At 42.2% G+C, this 22,579-nt stretch overlaps 1 protein-coding gene across 1 annotated transcript in view; it reads left to right on the top strand.

The window, feature by feature from the left end:
* MCCC2 (methylcrotonyl-CoA carboxylase subunit 2) overlaps positions 1-22,579 on the top strand; it is a 73,465-nt gene that overhangs the window by 29,511 nt on the left and 21,375 nt on the right. The window contains exons 7-8 of the mRNA XM_072826749.1: positions 9,452-9,565; positions 17,921-17,985. Of these exons, the coding sequence (XP_072682850.1) occupies positions 9,452-9,565; positions 17,921-17,985 (179 nt within the window). The remainder of the gene's footprint in view (positions 1-9,451; positions 9,566-17,920; positions 17,986-22,579) is intronic.

Raw genomic sequence — 22,579 nt, forward strand, 5'->3', positions numbered from 1 at the left:
CTCTCACTTTAATTTTTTTTTCATCCACCTTTTATTCCCTCACAGCCAATAAACTACATTGACTTCTTCTGTTTTTAAAGGGTAAAGAAAAAGCATAAAAAATACTGCCAATAGAACAGAACCTTAACAACTGGCCCAGGACCTTTGTTTCTGACTGCTCACTCTCCCGCTAGCCTCCTAGAGACCAGATTCTCACTCCATGTGCCCCCTTGGTCTTGTCATTTGCTCCCTTCCTAGAGATCCTCCTTAGGCTTCAGGCCTCTGGCCTTTCCTTGTTTCCCGCTGTCTCCATGTCATCCTCCCCACCCCACCCCACCCAGGAACTTGTCCTGAACAGTTTTATAAACGCTCAGGACCTACCTTTCATCTCCATGATCTTTGCTGACCTCCCATTTCACCTCTGCTTCCCCTTGGGTGTTCTGTCTGCGTGGATTTCCCATTAATACTTACAGGCTCAAACTAGACTTTGAGCACGTTTGCTTTTTCACTGACTGGTTCCTTCAGCCATGTCCCTGTTTTGTCTTGATGGTTCTTCCTTCTTGGTCTTATCCCTAGGATTGAAGCTTCAATGGCTTCCTGACTTCTGTTTCTGCCCCTACCTTATCCTCTCAGGTTAAAAATAAAAAAAATCTGTCTTCCTAATTTTTGTATTCCCAGGAGCTCCTTTGGTGCTGAGAGATAATCAATATATAATACACCTTGTCCTCTCTACTACATTCCTACTGCCATCACCACAGGTAGTTCAGAGCTGCGCTGCCAGTTATGCTGTGGCACTAGCTTCGCCTGCCCTATGTCCCCGACTACCTCATGTCTCCTTTTCTGTCCATTGTACGTGTTAACTGGAAAGTTATTCTTCATCTGGTTCCCTGGCTCTAAACCACAATTTCTACAAAGCAAACTTCATATTTATTAGCCTGATACTTAAGACCCTTTGTGATCTGGTTCCAGTCATATGTTCTAGCCTTATTGCTCACTGTCAAGGGCTGTTGATCAGAACCAGTCACTGTAATTCACATGCCCCATGGCCTTTTGTGACTACCACTCAGGTCCATGCTGGGCCCTCCCTCCTGCATTCCTTACAGTCTGAGTTACTCTTCATTTTCCAAGTGCATCTCAGATGCTGTCTTTTCCAGGAAGACTTCCTAGAATCCCTTCCTGGAAGTAATCTTTTCCTCCCAACTCCCATAATTTCTGAGTTATACCTTATTAATGGCATTTATTCATTTTATATAGATGTGTCCTGACTAATTTTTTTTTTTTAATTTATTTATGATAGTCACAGAGAGAGAGAGAGGCAGAGACACAGGCAGAGGGAGAAGCAGGCTCCATGCACTGGGAGCCTGATGTGGGATTCGATCCCGGGTCTCCAGGATTGCGCCCTGGGCCAAAGGCAGGCGCCAAACCGCTGCACCACCCAGGGATCCCTGTCCTGACCAGTTTTGCTGACTTGACTAAGCCACTTGAGATAAGAGACCATATCAGAAGATACTTCCTCCATATTTATTAAAAGAGTGAAATTCTTTGTAACTATTCAAGTGATACCTGACATACATACTGAGTACTAGTTCTTAAATTTTATTTTATTTTATTTTTTTTAAAGATTTTTATTTTTTTATTTTTGGGATAGAGAGAGAGAGGCAGACACACAGACAGAGGGAGAAGCAGGCTCCATGCAGGGAGCCTGACATGGGACTCGATCCCGGGACTCCAGGATCAGGCCCTGGGCTGAAGGTGGCGCCAAACTGCTGAGCCACCCGGACTGCCCTAGTTCTTAAATTTTAATGTATGCTTTATTATTTACTTAAAACTTTGACTTAGATGGCTTGATAAAAACAAGTTTTTATACTTGATTATTCCTTTTAAAGTTTTTGTTTATATACTTTATTACATAACGCAATCACTTGTTGCTATTTTTTTTTTTTTTAATTTATTTATGATAGTCATACAGAGAGAGAGGCAGAGACACAGGCAGAGGGAGAAGCAGGCTCCATGCACCGGGAGCCTGACGTGGGATTCGATCCCGGGTCTCCAGGATCACGCCCTGGGCCAAAGGCAGGCGCCAAACCCCTGCGCCACCCAGGGATCCCAGCAATCACTTGTTGTAACTCCAGTTATGTTATATGTGCATTTTGGGTTTTGTTTTGTTTTTGTTTTTGTTTTTGAAAAACACTTGTTAGCATTTAGTGACCCGCCCGCCTTGTGACTTCAAGCTACTAAGAGGCACACCCTTAGTCTTCTCCTCAGCTCTTCTACTGAAGAATTTGGCCTTCGTGATGGAAGAGATGCTTTTGGGACCTTTCCATTTCTTAAAACTCTGTAGTAGCCCGATCACACCACATCAGCGATAGGAGCAGTTCCACTCTGGTTTTTAGCAGCTTTTACCCATGTCTCCTCACTGATGAAGGTCCTCAGTTTATGAAGGTTGACAGTTGCACAGACGCTCTCATTCCTCTTTAAGTGGTAATGTCTCGTACCAGCTTCTTCGTGGTAACCTGGGGGTGAGATTTGTCTAAGGTGACCCTGTGGTGATACGTGCCACCAGCATTAGCCCAGCCTCCTGAGTGCTTGCCGATGTGGCTCTGGCCACAGCTCACAGGGCCCTGAAGTATCTGGGTCTTCCTCAGTCTAGATGTCGTGTCAGCAGTCCAGATAAAAGAGGGAGGCCGTCATGTGTGCATATTGATAGGGAGCACTAGCTTCCTTATTCATTCAGTTCCTGCTTTCCTACCCAAGGTTGGTTTTTGTTAAATGTTATTAACCTTTGCCTATTGTAAATTCACTTATCCACTTACTTCTAAGATGTATGTATCTTGACAGCCCTATCTCTGTTGTTCCCTATATCTTTGCAGTGGTAAAAATGTAGACAGATTCCTACAGACCTAAAAGGCTTAACATTTTTGATTTTGCTCTCCAGGAGAAAAAATGGTTATATAAGGTACCTGCCTCTATTTCTCTTCTGTTTCATCTTTCCTTCCTTTCTGGTATGCTTTAGGACCTGTTTTTTTTGTTTTTGAAGTTTAAAGATTTGGCATACTGGTGTCTGGTGGTCTTGCTTAGAGTCTCCTGTCCTGAGGAGACCTTCTGTGGGCTTTCTGCAAATCCATAGTGATGTCTTGATGATCTTGGGAACACACTTCTTTTATTTTCCAGACTATGGGTCCATGTTGCTGGCTTTTGAAGTGTGAGACTTCTAATTCTCTTCAGAGGTGGAATCTTTGTTTTCTTTAGGTCTCACATCACCATTAACTTTTAAAATTAGTAGTGGTCTGGTCTAGATGCATCTTTGCCACATCACCTCTTGTCCTGTTTGACTGTAATCTTTTAGTGCACCAGGAACAGAATATTCTTGATTTCTTCTTTCCTTCCTTCCCCTCGCTTCCCCCCTCTTGGCTTCGATCATTATTTTTAAAATTTATTTTCTTTGCTTCAGATGATAGTAATTGTTTTGAGGGGCTTAGTTAGGATAGGCATTGTATATCGCTATCTTTTTTTAATGATTTGTGTGTGTGTGTGTGTGTGTGTGTGTGAGAGAGCGAGCAGGGAAAGGGCAAGAGAGAGTGAGAATCTCAAGCAGACTTTGCTGAGCACAGAGCCCTAAGTGGGGCTTGATCTCATGACCTGAGATCAGGACCTGAGCTGAGATCAAGAGTTGGGCGCTCAACTGACTGTGCCACCTAGGTACCCCTGTTTTATTTTTCCTGGGTGCAAAAAAAGTTGGTTTTATTAAAGCACAAGGACAGGACCTGTGGGCAGAAAGAGCTGCTCATTATTTTTAAAATGCATTCCTGCCCATGAAGTCAGATAAGGCCTGCGGGGGATGAAATCACTCTGATGGCTTTGAGGCTGACAAACAGATTGGGGAAGAAACAGGACGTTCTGGGTAAGGTGGACTTTGTTTTCTGTGCACATTTCAGCCTATTTAGCACAGATAAGTACGAGTACTCCAGAATCAGTGGTGTGATCAGTCAGTATAATTGATAATGTTCTTAAATTTTGGACAGCTGTTGAATTAATGTGTGTATTTTGTGGCTTTTATTTTTTAATGGAGACTCTGTAGGTAGGCGAAGGAAACAGTGTGATACAGGCATAATTGCTTTCTGCATTTGCTTTTAAAAAAAAAAGACCTTATTTAATTATTTGAGAGAAAGAAAGACAGGGCAGGAGTAGGTGTAGGGGCAGAGGGAGAGGGAGAAGCAGGCTCCCTGCTGGGTGCAGAGCCTGATACAGGGCCTGATCCCAGGATCCTGAGGTCATGACCTGAGCTGAAGTCAGACGCTTAACTGACTGAGCCACCCAGGCACCCCTACATTTTTTTTACAAATATTTATTTATTTATTTTAAAGAGTGGGTAAGGAGAGAGAGCAAGCAAGAGGAGGAACAGAGGAAGAGGGAGAGAGAGAGACTCAAGTAGTCTCCTTGCAGAGCCCCGAGCCCGATGCTGGGCTCAATCTCACAACCCTGAGGTCATGATCTGAAGTGAAATCAAGAGTCGGACACTTAACCTACTGAGCCACCCAGGCGCCCCTAAAAACATACTCTATTTTTTTTTTTTTTACATACTGTATTTTTAATGGCTTTTCCATCAAGCAACTGAGACCTTCCTCCCTCTAAGTTCTATTACATTTATCATAACGTACCTTTGAACTAGAGGGTCTTATGCAATTTTTCAGTGGAAGGATGGAGGTCTAGAGTTCACATAGCTTTTCAGAATTAGGTATAAAACCTCTTGACTCTCTCAGAGACCCTTTCTATAGGGCAGGCTGCTGACCTACAATATGTAATTTGGTTTTGGTGCAATGAGAATCAGTCTCTATTTGTTCAGGCACGACCTGGAGGGTAATGAGATTTTGTCGAATGTTTTTGCAGACTCTTACCTCTGTGGTATAGTACCTTGTTTCCTTTTACTCAGAATTTCTGTGTGTTCTCTCTGTGGCAGTGACAGCAAGTAGTGTAATGGTCAGAAACACTGCACTCTTAACCTTCTTGCTGCTGTCTTGCTCTCGGTGCAAGTCTCGAATCACCTCACCCTGGTGAAATTTGGAAGTTTTTGGGTTCATCAGCCAAGAAGGAATTCTTGAGATGTCTTTGGTGCAGAAAGGTGGTTTTATTGAAGCCCAAGGACAGGACCTGTGGGCAGGAAGAGCTGCCCTGGGAGTGCGAGGAGTGACTGATTATGTACTTTTCCATTAGTAGGAGTGAGGGAGAGCATAAGTCTCCAAGGACTCTGGAAGGGAGGCTCTCAGGACCCCAAGGGGCTAGCTGCTGCCAAGATAAGGTTCCCTTTAAACATGAGGACACTAAGGCTGCCCCGAGTTCTCCAAGGAAGGTCACGGCCTGTGTGTCTCAGGATCTATCAGTGGGCTGCACGCTGTGAGGAGATTTAATTTAAGCTACATCTCTCTTGCCTTTGTTTCCCTCATCCACCCTGTTAGAGGGATCTCTTGGTTTGTCCATGTCCCAGGAAGCCCTGCTCACAGGTGCCTGGGGGAGCTGTCATCTCTCAACAGAGTTCTTGGGGCTTCCCCTTTGTTCTGAAGCGGATAAGAAAGTCACTGTCCTGGGTCTCCTGATTGGGTGCCTGTGCTGAGCCTCCATTGCAAGCCAAATCTCTCCCCTGAGTGTGTGCAGAACAGGTGATGCCCTTGCACCTTACTTATGTCCTTTTCATGTCCTCTTAGTAGACAGAGCAGCAGGATTTCCCTTCTGGGGTCCCACATCATTTGTCCAGTGTGGCTCAGCCTGTGAGATCTTTGTTGTACCCTAGATGAATGCTTTGGGACACAAAGTTATTGGAGCTGTTTGGCCCTGGGGTTCCTGTGCTTTGTGAGAAGAAGGAGCAGAAACAGTGGTCGGGCTCTTCTTGGGACATATTCACCCAGTTTCATGAGTGAGCATCTGCTTAGAATTAAATGATGAGAAGAGATTCTGTAACAGTGGTGACTTCTCTAATCTCTGTTCTTTTATTTCCTCTTTACTTCTATTGTCAGAATTTGCTTTAGAGATTTTAGTGTTTATGGGACACTCATGTCCAGAGTAGCCTGTTTCTTCTTGATGAAAAGTTTGAGAATTTTGAATGTTATATACTTAGTAATTCCAGCTCTTGTTTTTTAAATTTTATAACAGCTTTATTAAGTCTAATTCACACACCATACAACTTGCCCACTTAATATGTACAGGTCAATGGTTTTTAGGATATTCACAGAGTTCAGTCAATCTTAGAACATTATCATCACTCCAAAAGGAAATGCCGTATCCATTAACAGTTACTCCCCATTTCTATCTAATCTTTCCAGCCCCAGGAAGCCACTCATCTACATTCTGTCTCTACGGATTTGCCCATGACATATTTCATTTGAAAGGGATCATATAATAAGTGGTTCCTTTCATTTACTATGATGGTTTCAAGGTTTACCCATGTCTCTTCGTTTTTCATTACTCTCTGGGATTATGGTCTGTCTCCCCTCTGGAACAGAGGAATAATTTATAACAGATGTGCTGCAGAACAGCAACAACAGAGTACTTCTAAACAAAGATTGTCCCAAGGCTTCAGATTTGCCTCTGTTGCAGTTACTTAAGGTAGATGGTTTTTGATCTCTGTGTTAGTTATCTATCGCTGCAAAACAAATTAACCCCAAATTTGGTGGATTGATTGATTGATTTGAGAGAGCAAGCAAGCACAAACAGACTGGGGAAAGGGAGAAGTGGACTCTTCACTGAGTGGGGAGCCCCATGTGGGGCTTGATCCCAGGACCCTGAGATCATGACCCGAGCCAAAGGCAGACGGTTAACCAACTGAGCCACCCAGGCACCCCCACAATTGGTACTTTAAAGTGCAGTTTATTACTCCGCAGTGTCTGTGGCACAGCTGAGCTGGTGTGGCTGCAGTCCTCTCCAGGCTGGACTGGGAAGGACCTGCCCCAGCTCTCTGCAGGCCTCACTGGGTTCCTTACGAGCTGTTGGCCAAAAGCATCCCTAGCTTCCTTCCCAAGTGGGCACCTGTATGTAGAGAGCAAGTCAGCACGTGGTAGCTGGCTGCCTCAGAGCGAACAAGCAAGTGGGCAAGAGAGAGGGATGGCAAGGTGCAAGACGTGGTCTCATAGCTGGAACACCACAGTGACACTGGCTATAATCTGTGGGCTAGAAGTCTGTTACCCGATCCACCACACCCTAAGAGGGTGGGACTGGATGGACATGACTACTGAGAGCCAGGGATCATTGGGGCCACTGTCGGTGTGTGTGTGAGAAGTGGATCGTTGAGTTCCTTGGTTTTGGGAGTACTTGTGGGGGGGAAAAAAAAAACCTATGCGAAGTGCCTTTAGGAATATGGTAAAATTTCCCTGGCGTAGATGCACTAATGTGTAAGCTCTTCACTTGTGAAACTTTTCTACTAAATTGGTAAATGTTTTCTCCCCCTGTGATAGCATGGCACTCAGCTTCATTTCCCTCATTATTGTCTTAGTACCTTTCAAAACCTGCGTTCTTTTTTCTTGGTACCTCACCCACCCCACCTCCCATCCATCCTCTGAATATTTGCTGACAGTTGCTCTTTTTTCCTTTTGCTTTCAATTTGCTTTCATGGAACCTTGCTATGCCTGTTTGGTTATTTAGGTCTTACTTTTGAAATTTGTCCCTTTTTAGATTTTTGCCTCACTATAACTCTTCTCTATTTCCTTGCTTTTTTTGGTACTGAAATAGTTTGAGCTGTATCTGCTGTTCTTTACTCCTCAAGCCTTAAAGAAAAAGCCCATGAAATATTTCAAACATGCAGAAAATGTAGAGAATAGTGCAGTAACAATGGAACACTCGCGTACCCTCCACTGGGATTTACATAAAGTGTTTGCGTTTCATTTGTTTTTTCCCTCAGATTTTTAAAGAACTTATTTATTCACAGTTCATTGATTCATTCAAAATGATGTGTTGATGGATGTGTTGATTATTTGCATATCTTCGCTATTGTGAACACTGTTACCGTGGATATTTCCTGTGCTCCTTTCCTTGTGTGAGAGTTTTTCTTGCCATAGATATTTTGAAAATAAATTTCTGGATGATTGATAAGCAGAAACTATATGTGATAAGCATGTTTGTGATAATGTTGACAGTGAAATGTTGCAGCCATTTTTAATAACATACGTGAAGTAGAGAAGAATGCTTTTTGTGACAGCCATTTTGATAGAAAAATGTTAACTCCTGCTGTCCTGCGTCTTTGGATTCATACTATGTAGCATTTTTATTTCAAAATGGATCTTTGTATGACCGTAAGAAAACTGTTGGAATATTGGAATTAGTAGCAATAAGTGCTTTCACGTGGTAACTTAAAATAACCATTACAGGGGACCCCTGGGTGGTGCAGCGGTTTAGCCCCTGCCTTTGGCCCAGGCCGCGATCCTGGAGACCCGGGATCGAATCCCACGTTGGGCTTCCAGTGCATGGAGCCTGCTTCTCCCTCTGCCTATGTCTCTGCCTTTCTCTCTCTCTCTCTCTCTCTCTGTGTGTGACTATCGTAAATAAATAAATAAAAATAAATTTAAAAAAAAAGAAAATAACCATTACATGTTTTTCTTATTTTTCTCTGATATTATTATTATTATTATTTTTTAAGATTTTATTTATTTATTCATGAGACAGAGAGAGGGAGAGAGGCCGAGACACAGGCAGAGGGAGAAGCAGGCTCCATGCAGGGAGCCTGACATGGGACTTGATCCTGGGTCTCCAGGATTACACCCTGGGCTGAAGGTGGCGCTAAACCGCTGCGCCACCGGGGCTGCCCTGATATTATTTATTTCTGCCCAAGGGTAATCAGCCAAACCTATATTCATTATTCTTTGTGTCTTACTAATCTCTAAGCAGGAGTTTTGTTTTGTTTTTTTTTTTAAAGCTTTTTATGTAACATTTTAAATATATGTAAAAGTAGAGAAAACAGCACTGTGGACTCTCAGCATATGCATCACTTAGGTTCCACACAGCTGATTTGCTTTTGAATGCGATTTTCAACTGTATGCAGACGTTAGTTTTATATTTAGAACATACCATATTCTGGGTAACACAAGGTATTAACACTCATTTGGAGAATTATTTCTGTATTCTTATGAGGTAAGTGGTAATTATCGAGAAGGGTTATTATTAGTTTCAACAGAGTTTTGCTGACCTGTGGGTGGATTGCAGAGTTTCTTCTCTCCATTAGTTGATCAGGCTAATGTCCTAAAGAGCCAGTCTTCTCTCCAACAGGGAGACTGTCCATAGATTTTGTAAAAATGTGACCTAAATCCTTCAGAATGCTTTGGTAAAAGTAGTTAAGAACATACTCCAAACATTTAGAGGACCATTTTAAAAATGAAGTCTAGGGACCAGCTAATAATATCCTCTGGTACTGCAACATTTATGGCTCGATAGACCCAGAGACTATAACTGTTTAAGCTGCACTTCATGGGTTTCTTGTATGCTTGGATTTCAGATAGCGGTGGTCATGGGCTCCTGTACAGCCGGTGGTGCTTATGTCCCTGCAATGGCTGATGAAAACGTCATTGTACGCAAGCAGGGTACCATTTTCTTGGCAGGACCCCCGTTGGTAAGAACATGGTCTTGATTGAGTGAGTGAATGAGTGAAGTTAAATATACATAATATAAAATTTACCCTTCTAACCATTTTTTAAACCAGTTTTAAAAAACAAAACATTGTTTTCAAAGATTTATTTATTTTTTATTTTTAAAGATTTTATTTATTTATTCATGAGAAACACAGAGAGGAGAGAGAGAGAGAGGCAGAGACACAGGCAGAGGGAGAAGCAGGCTCCATGCAGGGAGCCCGATGTGGGACTCGATTCCGGGTCTCCAGGATCACGCCCTGGGCTGAAGGTGGCGCTAAACCGCTGAACCAACCGGGCTGCCCTATTTATTTTTTTAGAGAGAGAGAGAGAGAGAACACAACCAGGGTGTGGCAAGGCAGAGGGAGAGAATCCTCAAACAGACTCCTCACTGAGTGCAGAGCCTGACATGAGGCTCGATCTCACAACCCTGAGATCATGACCTGAGTGGAAACCAAGAGTTGGATGCTTAACCGACTGAGCCACCCACACATCCCTATTCTTTTTATTTTTTATTTTTAAAGATTTTATTTATTTACTTACTTATTTACTCATGAGACACACACACACACAGAGAGAGAGAGAGAGAGAGAGACAGGCACAGGCAGAGGGAGAGGGAGAAGCAGGCTGCCTGCAGGGAGCCTGACACGGGACTCGATCCTGGGTCTTCAGGATCAGGCCCTGGGCTGAAGGTGGCACTAAACCGCTGAGCCACCTGGGCTGCCCCCACACATCCCCATTCTAACCATTTTTAAGTGCACAGTTCTGTGGCACTAGTATATTCACATTATTGTGCAACCATCACCACCATCCATCTCCAGAACTTTCTTATATGCTCCAGCTGAAAATCTGTGCCCATTAAACATTAACTCCCGGGATGCCTGGGTGGCTCAGCGGTTAAGTGCCTGCCTCTGGCTTTTAAAGATTTTTAAATAAAATCTTATAAAAAACCAAAAAACATTAACTCCCTATTCTCTCCAATCTCCACTGCTCCTGGCTACTATAATTCTCTTTTTTCTATGAATTTGATTACTGTTAGGTACATTGTATAAGTGGAATCATACAATATCTATCCTTTGTGATTGGCATATTTTACTCAGGATAATGTCTTCCAAGATTTACCATGTTGCTGCATACATGAGAACTTCCTTTTAAGGCTGAATAATATTCCATTGCATGTATATACAACATTTTGTTTATTAACTCATCCATGAGTGGACTTTTGAGTTGCTTCCAATTTGGGGCTATTATGAATAATGCTGTATGAGTGTTCAAATATATCTGTTTAAGTCCCTGCTTTCATTTTTTTGGGTATATGCTCAGAAGTGGAATTGCTGGATTGTGTTTAATTAATTATGTGTTTTAATTTTTTGAGAAGCCACTCATTTCATTTTATTGCTGAGTAATATTTCATTGTATGGATAGGCAGCATTTTGTTTATCCATTTATCATTGATAAATCATTGGGGTTGTTTCCAGTGTTTGGATATTATGAATAACGCTGCTATGCACATTCATATCCAAGTTTAAGTGGGTATGTTTTCCTTTATAATGTTTATATACTAGTGTGTACGATTGCTAGGTCACATGGTTTTTTAATATTTTATTTATTTATTCATGAAAGACAGAGACATAGACACAGGCAGAAGGAGAAGCAGGCTCCCTGCGGGGAGCCCTGATGGGGACTCAATCCCAGGACCCTGGGATCATGCCCTGAGCCAAAGGCAGACGCTCAACTGCTGAGCTACCCAGGTGTCCCTCATTTAGGTTTTGATTTGCATTTCCCTAATGTCTAATGATGTTGAGCATCTTTCACGTGCTTGTTGGTTGTTTGTAGATCTTCTTTGGAGAGATATCTATTCAGCTCCTTTGCCCACTTTTTTTTTTAAAGATTTTTATTTATTTATTCATGAGAGACACAGAGAGGCAGAGACACAGGCAGAGAGAGAAGCAGGCTCCTGTAGGGAGCCTAATGTGGGACTTGATCCCAGGACCCTGGGATCATGCCCTGAGCCAAAGGCAGACACGCAATCACTGAGCCACCCAGGCATCCCCTTTGCCCACATTTTAAATTGGGCTATTTGTTGAATTGTGAGAATTCTTTATATGTTCTGGATACAAATATTTTCTTTCTGAGAATTATCTTCACTTTCTTTAGCGGTATCTTCCTTTGAAGCATGAAAATGTTTAATTTTGATAAAGTTCAGTTTATGCATTTTTTTCTTTGCTGTGCTTTTGGTGTAATATCTGTGAAAGTTTTGCCTGTTGCAAGATCATGAAGATTTAATACTTTGGTTTCTTCTAAGTTTTAGCTCTTACTTTTAGGTTCATAATTCATTTTTAGTTAGTTTGGGTAGGTTTAAGGAAGGAATCCACCATTGTTCTGTATGTTGATATGTAGTTGGCCCAGTATCATTTGTTGAATGGCTAATGAAATAAACTTTTACTTACTTTTTCTTCTACCTCAATTGTGCTTTTGTTTGACTCAGGGTCACTAGAAGTTGGTAAACAAGGTGCTTGCACATACTATGTCAACTTTTGTATAAAACGGGGCAGATTATACATTTGTAAGCTTGTGTATGCATAAAGAAACTCTGGAAAAGATACAATAAACATAGTTTTAATGCAGAGGAGTTGAAACAGGGCAGGAGAGAGACCTTTGCCTTTTTGTGTGTGTGCTGAACATAAACATTTTGAGACCTTTGACTTTCTGAGTCTTGTGAAAACATTACCTTTTCAAAAAGGTTAAGTTAAAAAAAAGAAGGAACAAGTTAGAATAGCTATGAGAAGTGCTCTAAATTTCTGATCCTAGTAATCTTTATGAATCACTGGTAGGGCAAGCTACATAATTTGCAGACCGCAGTGCAAAATGAAGGTCCAGGACCCCTTGTTCAAAAAGGAGGAAAAAGTACCTGTTAAAGGTACTAAAATATAAAACATTTTCCTTCTTTGGTACCTTTACCTGTTTTTTATTTGCTATTTAAGTACATGCTCCTTCAAGCATAGACTACTCCCCTTCTCAGGCATCTGTGCTTTCAGTGGGCCCACCATTCAACTCCTGGTGGACATGTGACCCCCCCAAGGATATGCAGCCTCCATGTTGGGTTGTGCTTGATATCCAGATGGGCAAGGGACGAAACGCTGTCCCTTAGCTCCCACCCGTACCTCCACTGAGTCACATGCTGGAGAATACACCTCAGCACCACCAGCCCAGGAAAGGGATGCTGCTGCTGTGCTCCACCGTGAGACACCAGGGAGTGCATACCTGATTCTGATCTTCCCTTTGCCCATACCAGGCCCCCATGGGGGATAGGTGTAATAGTCGCAAGACAGGGATGGGGAGGAGCAAATAGGACAGAGCCCTGGACCTAGGCACCAGATGGCAGGGAAGCAGGGGGCCAAGAACCTTTTACAGAAAGATGATGGGAGGCAGATGAGTAAGAGCCAAGGCTCTGAACCCCAACACAGACTCCCCATTGTGCCATCAGACTTCATTTACAGAACACATATTTAAAGATAAGATTAGGATTTCAGTAGGGTAACCATTGACCATTAAACGCCAAGCACAGAGCCCTTCTGAGAGTGAGATCCTGCAGCCTTACTGGTGAGCTGCCTGTGTTGCAGGACTGAGGAGTAGATTATGTAATCTTGGGCTCTTCCCCATCTTCTCTTTGGTCAGCTCCATGCTGGTGATGTTCAGTAATGCCGTCTTTGCTATGCTTGTGTCACTTCAGTTGGATAAAGAGAGGGTAGATGAAGCCACACGTAATTACTACATCATACAACAAAATGTCCCATTATTTAAGTGAAATCTAAGAATATTATATAGGTAAGAAGAATGTCAAGGGTATTATAAAACCGTAATATCCACACAATGGAATATGGAAAAGAATGAAGTTCTGACACAACTACAGAACACAGCTACAACATAGATGAACCTTGAAAACATTATGTGAGACACAAAAGGAAAAAATATTGTAAAATTCCACTTCCATGATATATATAGAATAAGCAAACTCATACAGACTGCAAGTAGGTAAGTGGTTGCCAGGGACCAAGAGGAGGGTAGAATGGAGAGTGACTGTAGTGAGTATGGGCTTTCTTTTGGGAGTGAGGAAACTTCTGGAATTAGGTGGAGTTGGTAGTTCCACAACCGTGTGAATATACAAAAAAAACCCCACTGAATTGTATTCTTCAAATGTGAATTTTATGGTACATGAATTGTCTCAGGAAGTAAGCTTATTGCTTCAAAAGTCTAACAAAAAAGTCACCTTTGGTTTTGGAATAGTAACACAAATGTATTAAAAAGTATGTTAAAAAGAGTTTGTGCCTGCTTTGATGTGAAGTATGTGTATTTTCCAAATGATTATGTTCATTTTAAATTTTACTGAGGATCAGGTAAGTTTGAAGAGCTGCCATTTTATTTTATTTATTTATATTTATTTATATATATATATTTTATAAATTTATTTTTTATTGGTGTTCAATTTGCCAACATATAGAATAACACCCAGTACTCATCCCATCAAGTGCCCCCCTCAGTGCCCGTCACCAGTCACCCCCACCCTCCGCCCACCTCCCCTTCTACCACCCCTAGTTCGTTTCCCGGTTAGGAGTCTCTCATGTTCTGTCTCCCTTTCTGATATTTCCCACTCATTTTTTCTCCTTTCCCCTTTATTCCCTATCACTATTTTTTATATTCCCCAAATGAATGAGACCATATGTTTGTCCTTCTCTGATTGACTTATTTCACTCAGCATAATACCCTCCAGTTCCATCCACGTCGAAGCAAATGGTGGGTATTTGTCGTTTCTATTTATTTATTTTTAAAGATTTTATTTATTTATCCACCAGAGACACACAGACAGAGCCAGAGATACAGGCAGAGGGAGAAGCAGGCTCCATGCAGGGAGCCCGAGTGGGACTCGATCCCAGGACTCCAGGATCCCGCCCTGAGCCAAAGGCAGATGCTCAACCACTGAGCCACCCAGGTGTCCCCAAGAGCTGCTATTTTAAATGTGATAAGAGTTTCAAGGCATTATTCAAAAGACCTGTGGTATCAGTTATTCTTTGATATTTTTCTAGCTATGAGTGATACTTATCATTGGTTAATGGTAGGAGAATTCATTTGGAATTTACCTTTGTCTAGTGAAGGGTACAGACCTTCAGTAGTTTTTAGGTGTTTTTTCTTAAGGAATGAGTAAAGATAGGACTAAAATTTGAACACGTCATTTTGGGACTGTGCGTAGCATCATAATACTGAAATAACACTAGCGGTTTTCAAGAGAAGAGTTTGTGGAAAGGGTGCACTTGCAGCCTAAGCAGGCTCCATGCAGTTTGGTCAGTGGATGCAAATTTACCTTAGCAAGGAGCAGTTTAGCAGCCAAAGTCGGCAGTCTTCCTAGACAACTGAACTCTGTTGTGTAGCCTACACTGAAAGACCATGTTTACAGGTTAAAAAAGAAAAAAAAAAGGAAGCAGCAGCAGAAATCTCATCTATCTGCTTGAGGCTTCTAAATTTTGACACTTGTTTTACTGAAAATTGCAAAAGATTCCATGCATAACGTCTGGTTGAGTTGTTATAGCTTTCCGTTGCTTAAAGTGGTTGGAAAAATGCATACCAATAAAACAAGCTTTTTTTTTTTTTTTTTTTTTTTTTAAGACAAGCTTTTGAAGAAGCTTTTTGTTCCTGTGTCTTCTGAACTTGTTTTGATATTTATCATCTTTGCACCTGTCACAGTATCAAGCATGTTGTGGGTGGTCAGTAAATATTAACCAATGACAAATCCTTATTTTATCAGTTGATATTAGTCAGATCCTTAGAAATAAACAGTCTATTGGTGGCTTATTCCTTTATACAACTTTAAATATCCAAACACCTCTTACAATTATTGTCTGGGCTGAAGGCTATTTTACACTGAATATTTTGGGAGGAAGAGAACCAAGAATTCAGTTCTGTGGGTGGAATAATTGGAGGTGAAAATTTTAATTGTTTCTCTGTGTGATAATATTTTGTTTAAGACAGAGTTTTTTTTTTTTAAGATTTTATTTATTTATTCATGAGAGACACACAGAGAGAGGCAGAGACACAGGCAGAGGGAGAAGCAGGCTCCATGCAGGGAGCCCGACGTGGGACTCGATCCCGGGTCTCTAGGATCAGGCCCTGGGCCGAAGGCAGCGCTAAACTGCTGAGCCACCCGGGTTGCCCAAGACAGAGCTTTTGATGTAGTGAATAATAAGTCCTTTCTGTGCTGCAATTTAGATAAATGTTCATTGTTCCAAAAGCTTTTCCTATTTGAAGAATAAGAAATCAATCAACCCAAAGAAGTAGGAATCAGTAAGCAACTCCTCTAAGGGGTCAGGTTGGCATTTGTTACTAAATGGTTTTTCTTTCTTTTCTGTTAGAATTTCTCAGGCTCTGATGAAGTCATTCTTAATATAGTACTTGAGGTCTTTCATTTTGATCATTTTCTGCTGAATCATTTTTTATTTTTTAAATTTTATTTAAATTCGATTAATTAACATATAGTATATTATTAGTTTCAGAGGTAGAGATCAGTGATTCATCAGTCTTGTATCACACCAGTGCTCATTATAGCATGTGCCCTCCTTAATGCCTATCACCCAGACACCCCATCCCCACATGCACCTCCCCTCCAGCAACCCTCAGTTTGTTTCCTATGATCAAGAGTCTCTTCTGGGGCAGCCTGGGTGGCTCAGTGGTTTGGCTCTGCCTTCAGCCCAGGGCGTGATCCTAGAGACCCAGGATCGAGTCCCGCATCGGGCTCCCTGCGTGGAGCCTGCTTGTCCCTCTGCCTGTGTTTCTGCCTCTCTCTCTCTCTCTCTCTGTTTCTCTTGTGAATGGATAAATAAAATCTTAAAAAAAAAAAAAAAAAAGAGTCTCTTCTGGTTTGTCTCCCTCTCTGATTTCATCGTGTTTTATTTTTTCTTCTCTTCCCTTATGATCCTCTGTTTCTTAAACTCCACATATGAGTTAGATCATATGATGATTATCTTTCTCTGATTGACTTATTTTGCTTTGCATAATACCTTTTAGTTCCATCCATGTCTTTGCAAATGGCAAGATTTCATTTTTTTGATGGCTGAGTAGTACATTGCATATACACACAGACACACCACACAATACCACATCTTTGTCTGTTCATCTGTCGATGGACATCTGGGCTCTTCCCCTAGTTTGGCTGTTGGGACATTGCTGCTATAAACATTGGGGTGCAAGTGCCCTTCAGATCACTACATTTGTATCTTTGGGGTAAATAACCAGTAGTGCAATTGCTGGATCATAGGGTAGCTCTGTTTTTCAAAGTGGCTGCAGCAGCTTACATTCCCACCAACAGTATAATAGGGTTTCCCTTTCTCCACATCCTCACCAACATCTGTCATTTCCTGACTTGTTACTTTTTCTGCTGAATCTTAGATGTGGGTAATCTTAGAGATTTTTTGGCATCATAAAGGTATTGCACTTTTAAGAGTTTTTGATAGTTACTGCAGTTTTTCCGGATGGTCCAAAAAAGGCATTAATTCATTAAGGGTACTGAACTTTTAGGGACGAATACAATACAGTTCCTGCCATCAAGGAATTCACAGTAGAAAGGAGCCAACAGAGGCACATGCAGATTACTGACATGCACAGTCTGCAGATGCCCTGTTGGAGGCGCATAAGGAGTATTCTTGGACCACAGATGAGCAAGCATTGTTCTCTTATTGCTTTGGAGTGTCATTAATGATGAAAAGTCCTGCACAGGTCAGGAAAGGTCACATGGGTTCCCCAGGTGAGTGACAGGGAGCAGGGAGCGCAGGCAGTGGGAAGAGCATATGCATAGCACAAAAGCTTTAACATGCATAAGGTAGGAGAAGGAGAGCAGGCGTTTAGCCTGGAAATACCCCGATTCACTTCAGGTTCCATTGTTGCTCTGGAGCTGTGGGGAAGTTCCTTAGGCTGGCTTCAGATTTTTCATCTGTAGAGTAGAGACAGTTTTTTCTAGGTTTGCTGAGTAGTAGGTGGAATAAGAAAACAAAATCTGGGGGTGCCTAGGTGGCTCAGCTGGTTAAGTGTCCTGTCCACCTCTTGATCTCAGCTCAGGTCTTGATCTCAGGGTCTTGAGTCTGATCCCTGCACTGGGCTCCATGCTGGATGTGGAGCCTACTTAAAAACTTTTTTTTTTTTAATGTAAAAAAAGAGAAAGAAAATAAAACCTCTAGCTCTGTGGAAGAGGGAGTGGTAATAAGCATAGGCAGGTTAGAAGTCGTGCACGGTAGGTAAGCATTTTTACGTCTCAGTTGGGCACAACTCACCATGGACTTTTATCCTTGCTGTAGGTGAAAGCCGCAACCAAGGAAGAAGTGTCAGCTGAGGATCTTGGAGGTGCCGATCTGCATTGCAGGTGAGACTGAAGCACTTGTTTCTTTCAAGGATTCCTTGCCATCTCTTTGTTGAAGAGAGAGTTTGATTATTTTTTCTAAGAATTAAACTTGCCAGATCCAACCGCAGTTTATCTGTTCTTGAGCTATTGTTAGGGTTCAGTTCTTTGAATTGTAGAGTTGTATTTCTAAGCTAGAACATCAGCTTTTACATTATAGCCTAAAAAGACTGGGGAGACAGGTATCTCCTTTCTTTTTTTTTTTTTTTTAAGATTTTATTTATTTATTTATGAGACACCCAAAGAGAGAGGGAGTTACATAGGCAGAGGGAGAAGCAGACTCCCTGAGGGGAACCCGATGTGGGACTCGATCCCAGACCAGGATCACGCCCTGAGCCAAAGGCAGACGCTCAACCACTAAGCTGCCTAAGCGTCCCACATTTCTCATTTCTTTAACAAATATCCATCAAGCACCTGTTATGTGGCAGACACTGTTCTAGATGTTCAAGGTTATATGATAGACATTGTCTTTGACCTCAGGGAGCTTAACATGCTAGTCAGGGAGGTGGCTGATAAATAATTACCAAAAAATGATAAATGATATGTGTACATGTGTTAAGGCCTGTAAAGAAGTATAGGGAGAGCATATAGAAGGTCGATCCAGGAGATCCCTGGGTGGTTCAGTGGTTTAGCCGCTGCCTTTGGCCCAGGGCGTGCTCCTGGAGACCTGGGATCGAGTCCTACTTGGGCTCCCTGCATGGAGCCTGCTTCTCCCTCTGCCTGTGTTTCTGCCTCTCTCTCTCTCCCTCTGTATGTCTCTGATAAATAAATAAAATCTTAAAAAAAAAAAAAAAAAAAAAAGGCTGATCCAGCCCACTGGTGTGCAGGTCTTATGACTTTGGTTTTTGGGGTTTTTTAAAAGATTTTATTTTATTTTTAGAGAGCACAAGTAAGGAGGGACAGCAGGAGAGGGAGAGAGAGTAAATCCCAACCAGGCTTCATGCTTAGCATGAAGCTTGTTGTGAGGCTCAGTCTCATGACCCTGAGATCATGACCTGAGCCGAAGTCAGGAGTTGGATGCTCAATTGACTGAGCCACCCAGGAACCCCATGGCATTGTTAAATTAATATTTGTTAAGTGGAGCACAGAGTGCTGGATGGTGAGCAACAACAGACCACAGGAGAAATTGAAATGGACAAGTTTATTACTCACAGAACCTGGAGGAAGTCCATAGCATGCCTCGAGGGGCTACGCTGGGAGCTCAAGGCAGAGTACAGACAGGCAGAACCTGCGCACATTTTTCTTCTTCGGGTCTGTTATTGGAGCGGAGTGCCTGGGGGTTCCCAGGCCAAGGCTAGTTTAGTCAATTCAAGTTAAAAGATTGATATTTTGTTTGGTTCCCCATGGGTCTTATGCACATAAGGCATACAGGGAGGAGCTGGGAGGCAGAGGAGACTTGCTCACAAGGGTTGTTCGGGAAGTCACATGAGGACTTGGATGTGCTGGGAATCTGTGGCTGCTCTCTAGCACATATGCTTACACAAGTGGGCTGGAGGCAGTTGAATGTGCCTGCAGTCCGCTCAGCCAAACAACAGATGCTGAGGCAGCTGCACCATGGAGCGGCTTAGCTAAATGCTCAACATCAGGTAAATGCAGAAAAGCTGGTTCTCTGGGGAAGGAAAAAGTCCTGCTTTGTGGCATCTGCCAATGCCTATGGTGTAAATGATCCCACCAAGGCTGATTGCAAGGCCCCAGCAGGACACCACTGAGTGTGGAATCAGCAGGAGGTGCACACAGTTGGCTCTCATGAGTCAGTCCTGAGCTGGCTCCATCGTGTCCCTGGCCCATTCGTTAGAGGTTACTATTTCAGGGGGTACAAAGACCTAGAGTTCTGTGAGGATTAAATGAGATGATAGGTGTAAACTGCTTGAAACAATACCTGCTTTAAATAAGTACCTATAAATCTTAACTGCCATTATTTTTATTGTTGTTGTTTATCATAACTTGTCATTAAAGAGTGGACTTATTTTTTTTATATAAATTTATTTTTTATTGGTGTTCAATTTGCCAACATATAGAATAGCACCCAGTGCTCATCCCATCAAGTGCCCCCCTCAGTGCCTGTCACCCAGCCACTCCCACCCCCCGCCCACCTCCCTTTCTACCACCCCTAGTTCGTTTCCCAGAGTTAGGAGTCTCTCATGTTCTGTCTCCCTTTCTGATATTTCCCAAGAATGGACTTATTTTTTTAAGAGCAATTAGGAAACCATTGAAGAGTTTTAAGGAGAGATGTGCCATTATCAAATATTTCATTAGAAAGTCACTCTGGCTGTTAAACAGAACATTTAGGGAGTTGGCATGAGTCTGCCTGAGGGACCAGTCAGGGAGTTTTATCAGTGGCAATAGGTGAGAGATGCTGGTGGCTTAGATGGTTCTGGTGGTAGTGCACGTATGGAAAGTGATCAGTTTTGAGCTCTGTTTTAGAGATAGGTTTGAAGGACTTGTTGGTGGATTTCATACAAAGGCTGTAGGAAAGTGAGGTGACAAAGATTTCACTTCCTGAGATTGGGAGGATGGGAGGAGGAGGAGATCTGGGGATGGGGTGGGGGGATCAGGTGTTTCTTTTGGACCTGATATATTTGAGGTGCTTGAGACATCCAAGTAGGCATGCTGGCTGAGTGGGCAGTTAATTGACGAGTCTGCAGCCAAAGTCAGTGCTGGATATCTTTTTTTGGGAATCGTCAGCATAGAAGTAGAATTTGAACCTATGGGAATAGATGATCTAGCTTACCTCAAGCTAAGTGTAGATAAAGAAGAGAGCCTTGGACCGTCCCTGAAGAAGCCAGGCATACCTGGCAAGGAGATCTAATCATTGAGCTCTGTGGCCTGCAGGTGCATAAACCTCTTTTTGTGCTGCCAGACCTCAAACCCAGGGAGGCAGGTGACTGTGGGAGCAGCCTGGTAGGTAGGTAGGTAAGAGAGACAGGTAAAACATTCTACTTTAGCATCAAAGAACACTGCTACGCCTTTAGAAACGTTATTTGAGGGATCTACACAAGCCTCAATTTTCTCTTCGTTCCTTTCTGAGTGTTCACCGTGGGTAAATTGATGGCACTAAGTATTGTGAGTAACATGGAACAATTTTACACCTGGTGTCTGCCCTCAAGGATTAATAATTTCATTATACAAATAAGAGAAATAAACAGAACTAAAAAACAATTACAAAAGTGAATCTGCTAGCATGCTCTCATTTTCCAGTTAGGAGAAGTGGTTAAGGGACTGGCGTTTAGGTTGGCCAGGAAAAGCTCAAGGTGAGCCTGAGTGTGGAACAGAACACTTGTTTATTTACAGTGAGCAGAAGTGTACAGGTGGCCACACTGCATTGCTCTGATCACACTGACCATGGCAGGGATACAGTGGCTTGGGTGTTTCAGCTTAGAGGGACGAGAATGCAGGGAGAGTAGGGTGAGTGGGGTATGGGACAAAGTGGGCTGCCACTGCTTGTGGTTGCTTAACGAGGACGAGATGAAAGTATTTGAGGAGCATTAATTTAAAAAATTTTATCTTGACTATTCTAACAAAAGTCATCTGGTGCCCATAAAAGCTGTCGGCGGTATACCGAGTTAGGGGGGTAGCTTCTGGAATTCGTCTTCTGTTTGCTTTACTTACTACCTTGTGGCTGGACAAACTAGTTAACTTCATTGAGCCTCATGACTTCACATGCAAAGTGAAAATAAGAACAGTCCCCACCTCAGCACAGTGTCTGGTGCCTGGTAAGTGCCCTATTACCACTAGCTATGATTACTCATAATAACCTGTTTAAAATCACAGGACAGTGATTATGTGGTTACAGCTTTTTTTTGAACAGTGTAATAAGATTTAGTAGTCACAAATTGCTTTGGGTTTCTTCTCTTTGTAAATACATATTTAAGCCTCTCTCATTAGCCGTCCTGAGGAATTAATTTGACACAAAGACTTCCATAATACAGTGTTTCATCAGAGGCTTCCCTTTCCTGCTGTTTTGGTAAATACTAGGCAGTTTTTAAAAGAAAGCGTTTTCTTTTAAATATTGACTGATTTGCAAAGTAGTTCCTTCTGCTTCTGTTTGCTTTCTGAATTACTACAGTGTAGCTAGAGGTCTGCAGTTATAGCTGGTATGGTGTATGAAGCATTTAAAGGTATGGTTAGTCATAAAATGTCATGTTAAGTTCGAAAAACTGAAGGGCCTACCATTTGCAAAATGTTGCAGGGCTATAGCAAGGAGTAAACATGGTCTTTACTCTTCATTTAGAAGCACCCAATCCAGAGGTGGAGAGTGCCCTCAAACCAGCATGAGAACCCAGTCCTACGAAACCGCTGTCAAGGCATTTTCCCTAGACGAGACATCACAATTTAGATTGCAACAGATTTGTCCTTACTCATAAAATGAGCCAAAATTCTATTTTTTTCAGATAGATATTTTTGCCTTTACCGTCATTTTATTGATTTATTTTTTTAAAAGTTTATTTTTAAGTAATCTTTATCCCCATAGGGGGGATAAAGTGCGATTTGAACTTACAACCCTGAGATGAAGAGTTAGTTGCATGCTCCACTGACTGAGCCAGCCAGGTGCCCCTAC

Source organism: Canis lupus, chromosome 5, assembly GCF_048164855.1.
Source record: "Canis lupus baileyi chromosome 5, mCanLup2.hap1, whole genome shotgun sequence".
NCBI lineage: Eukaryota > Metazoa > Chordata > Mammalia > Carnivora > Canidae > Canis > Canis lupus.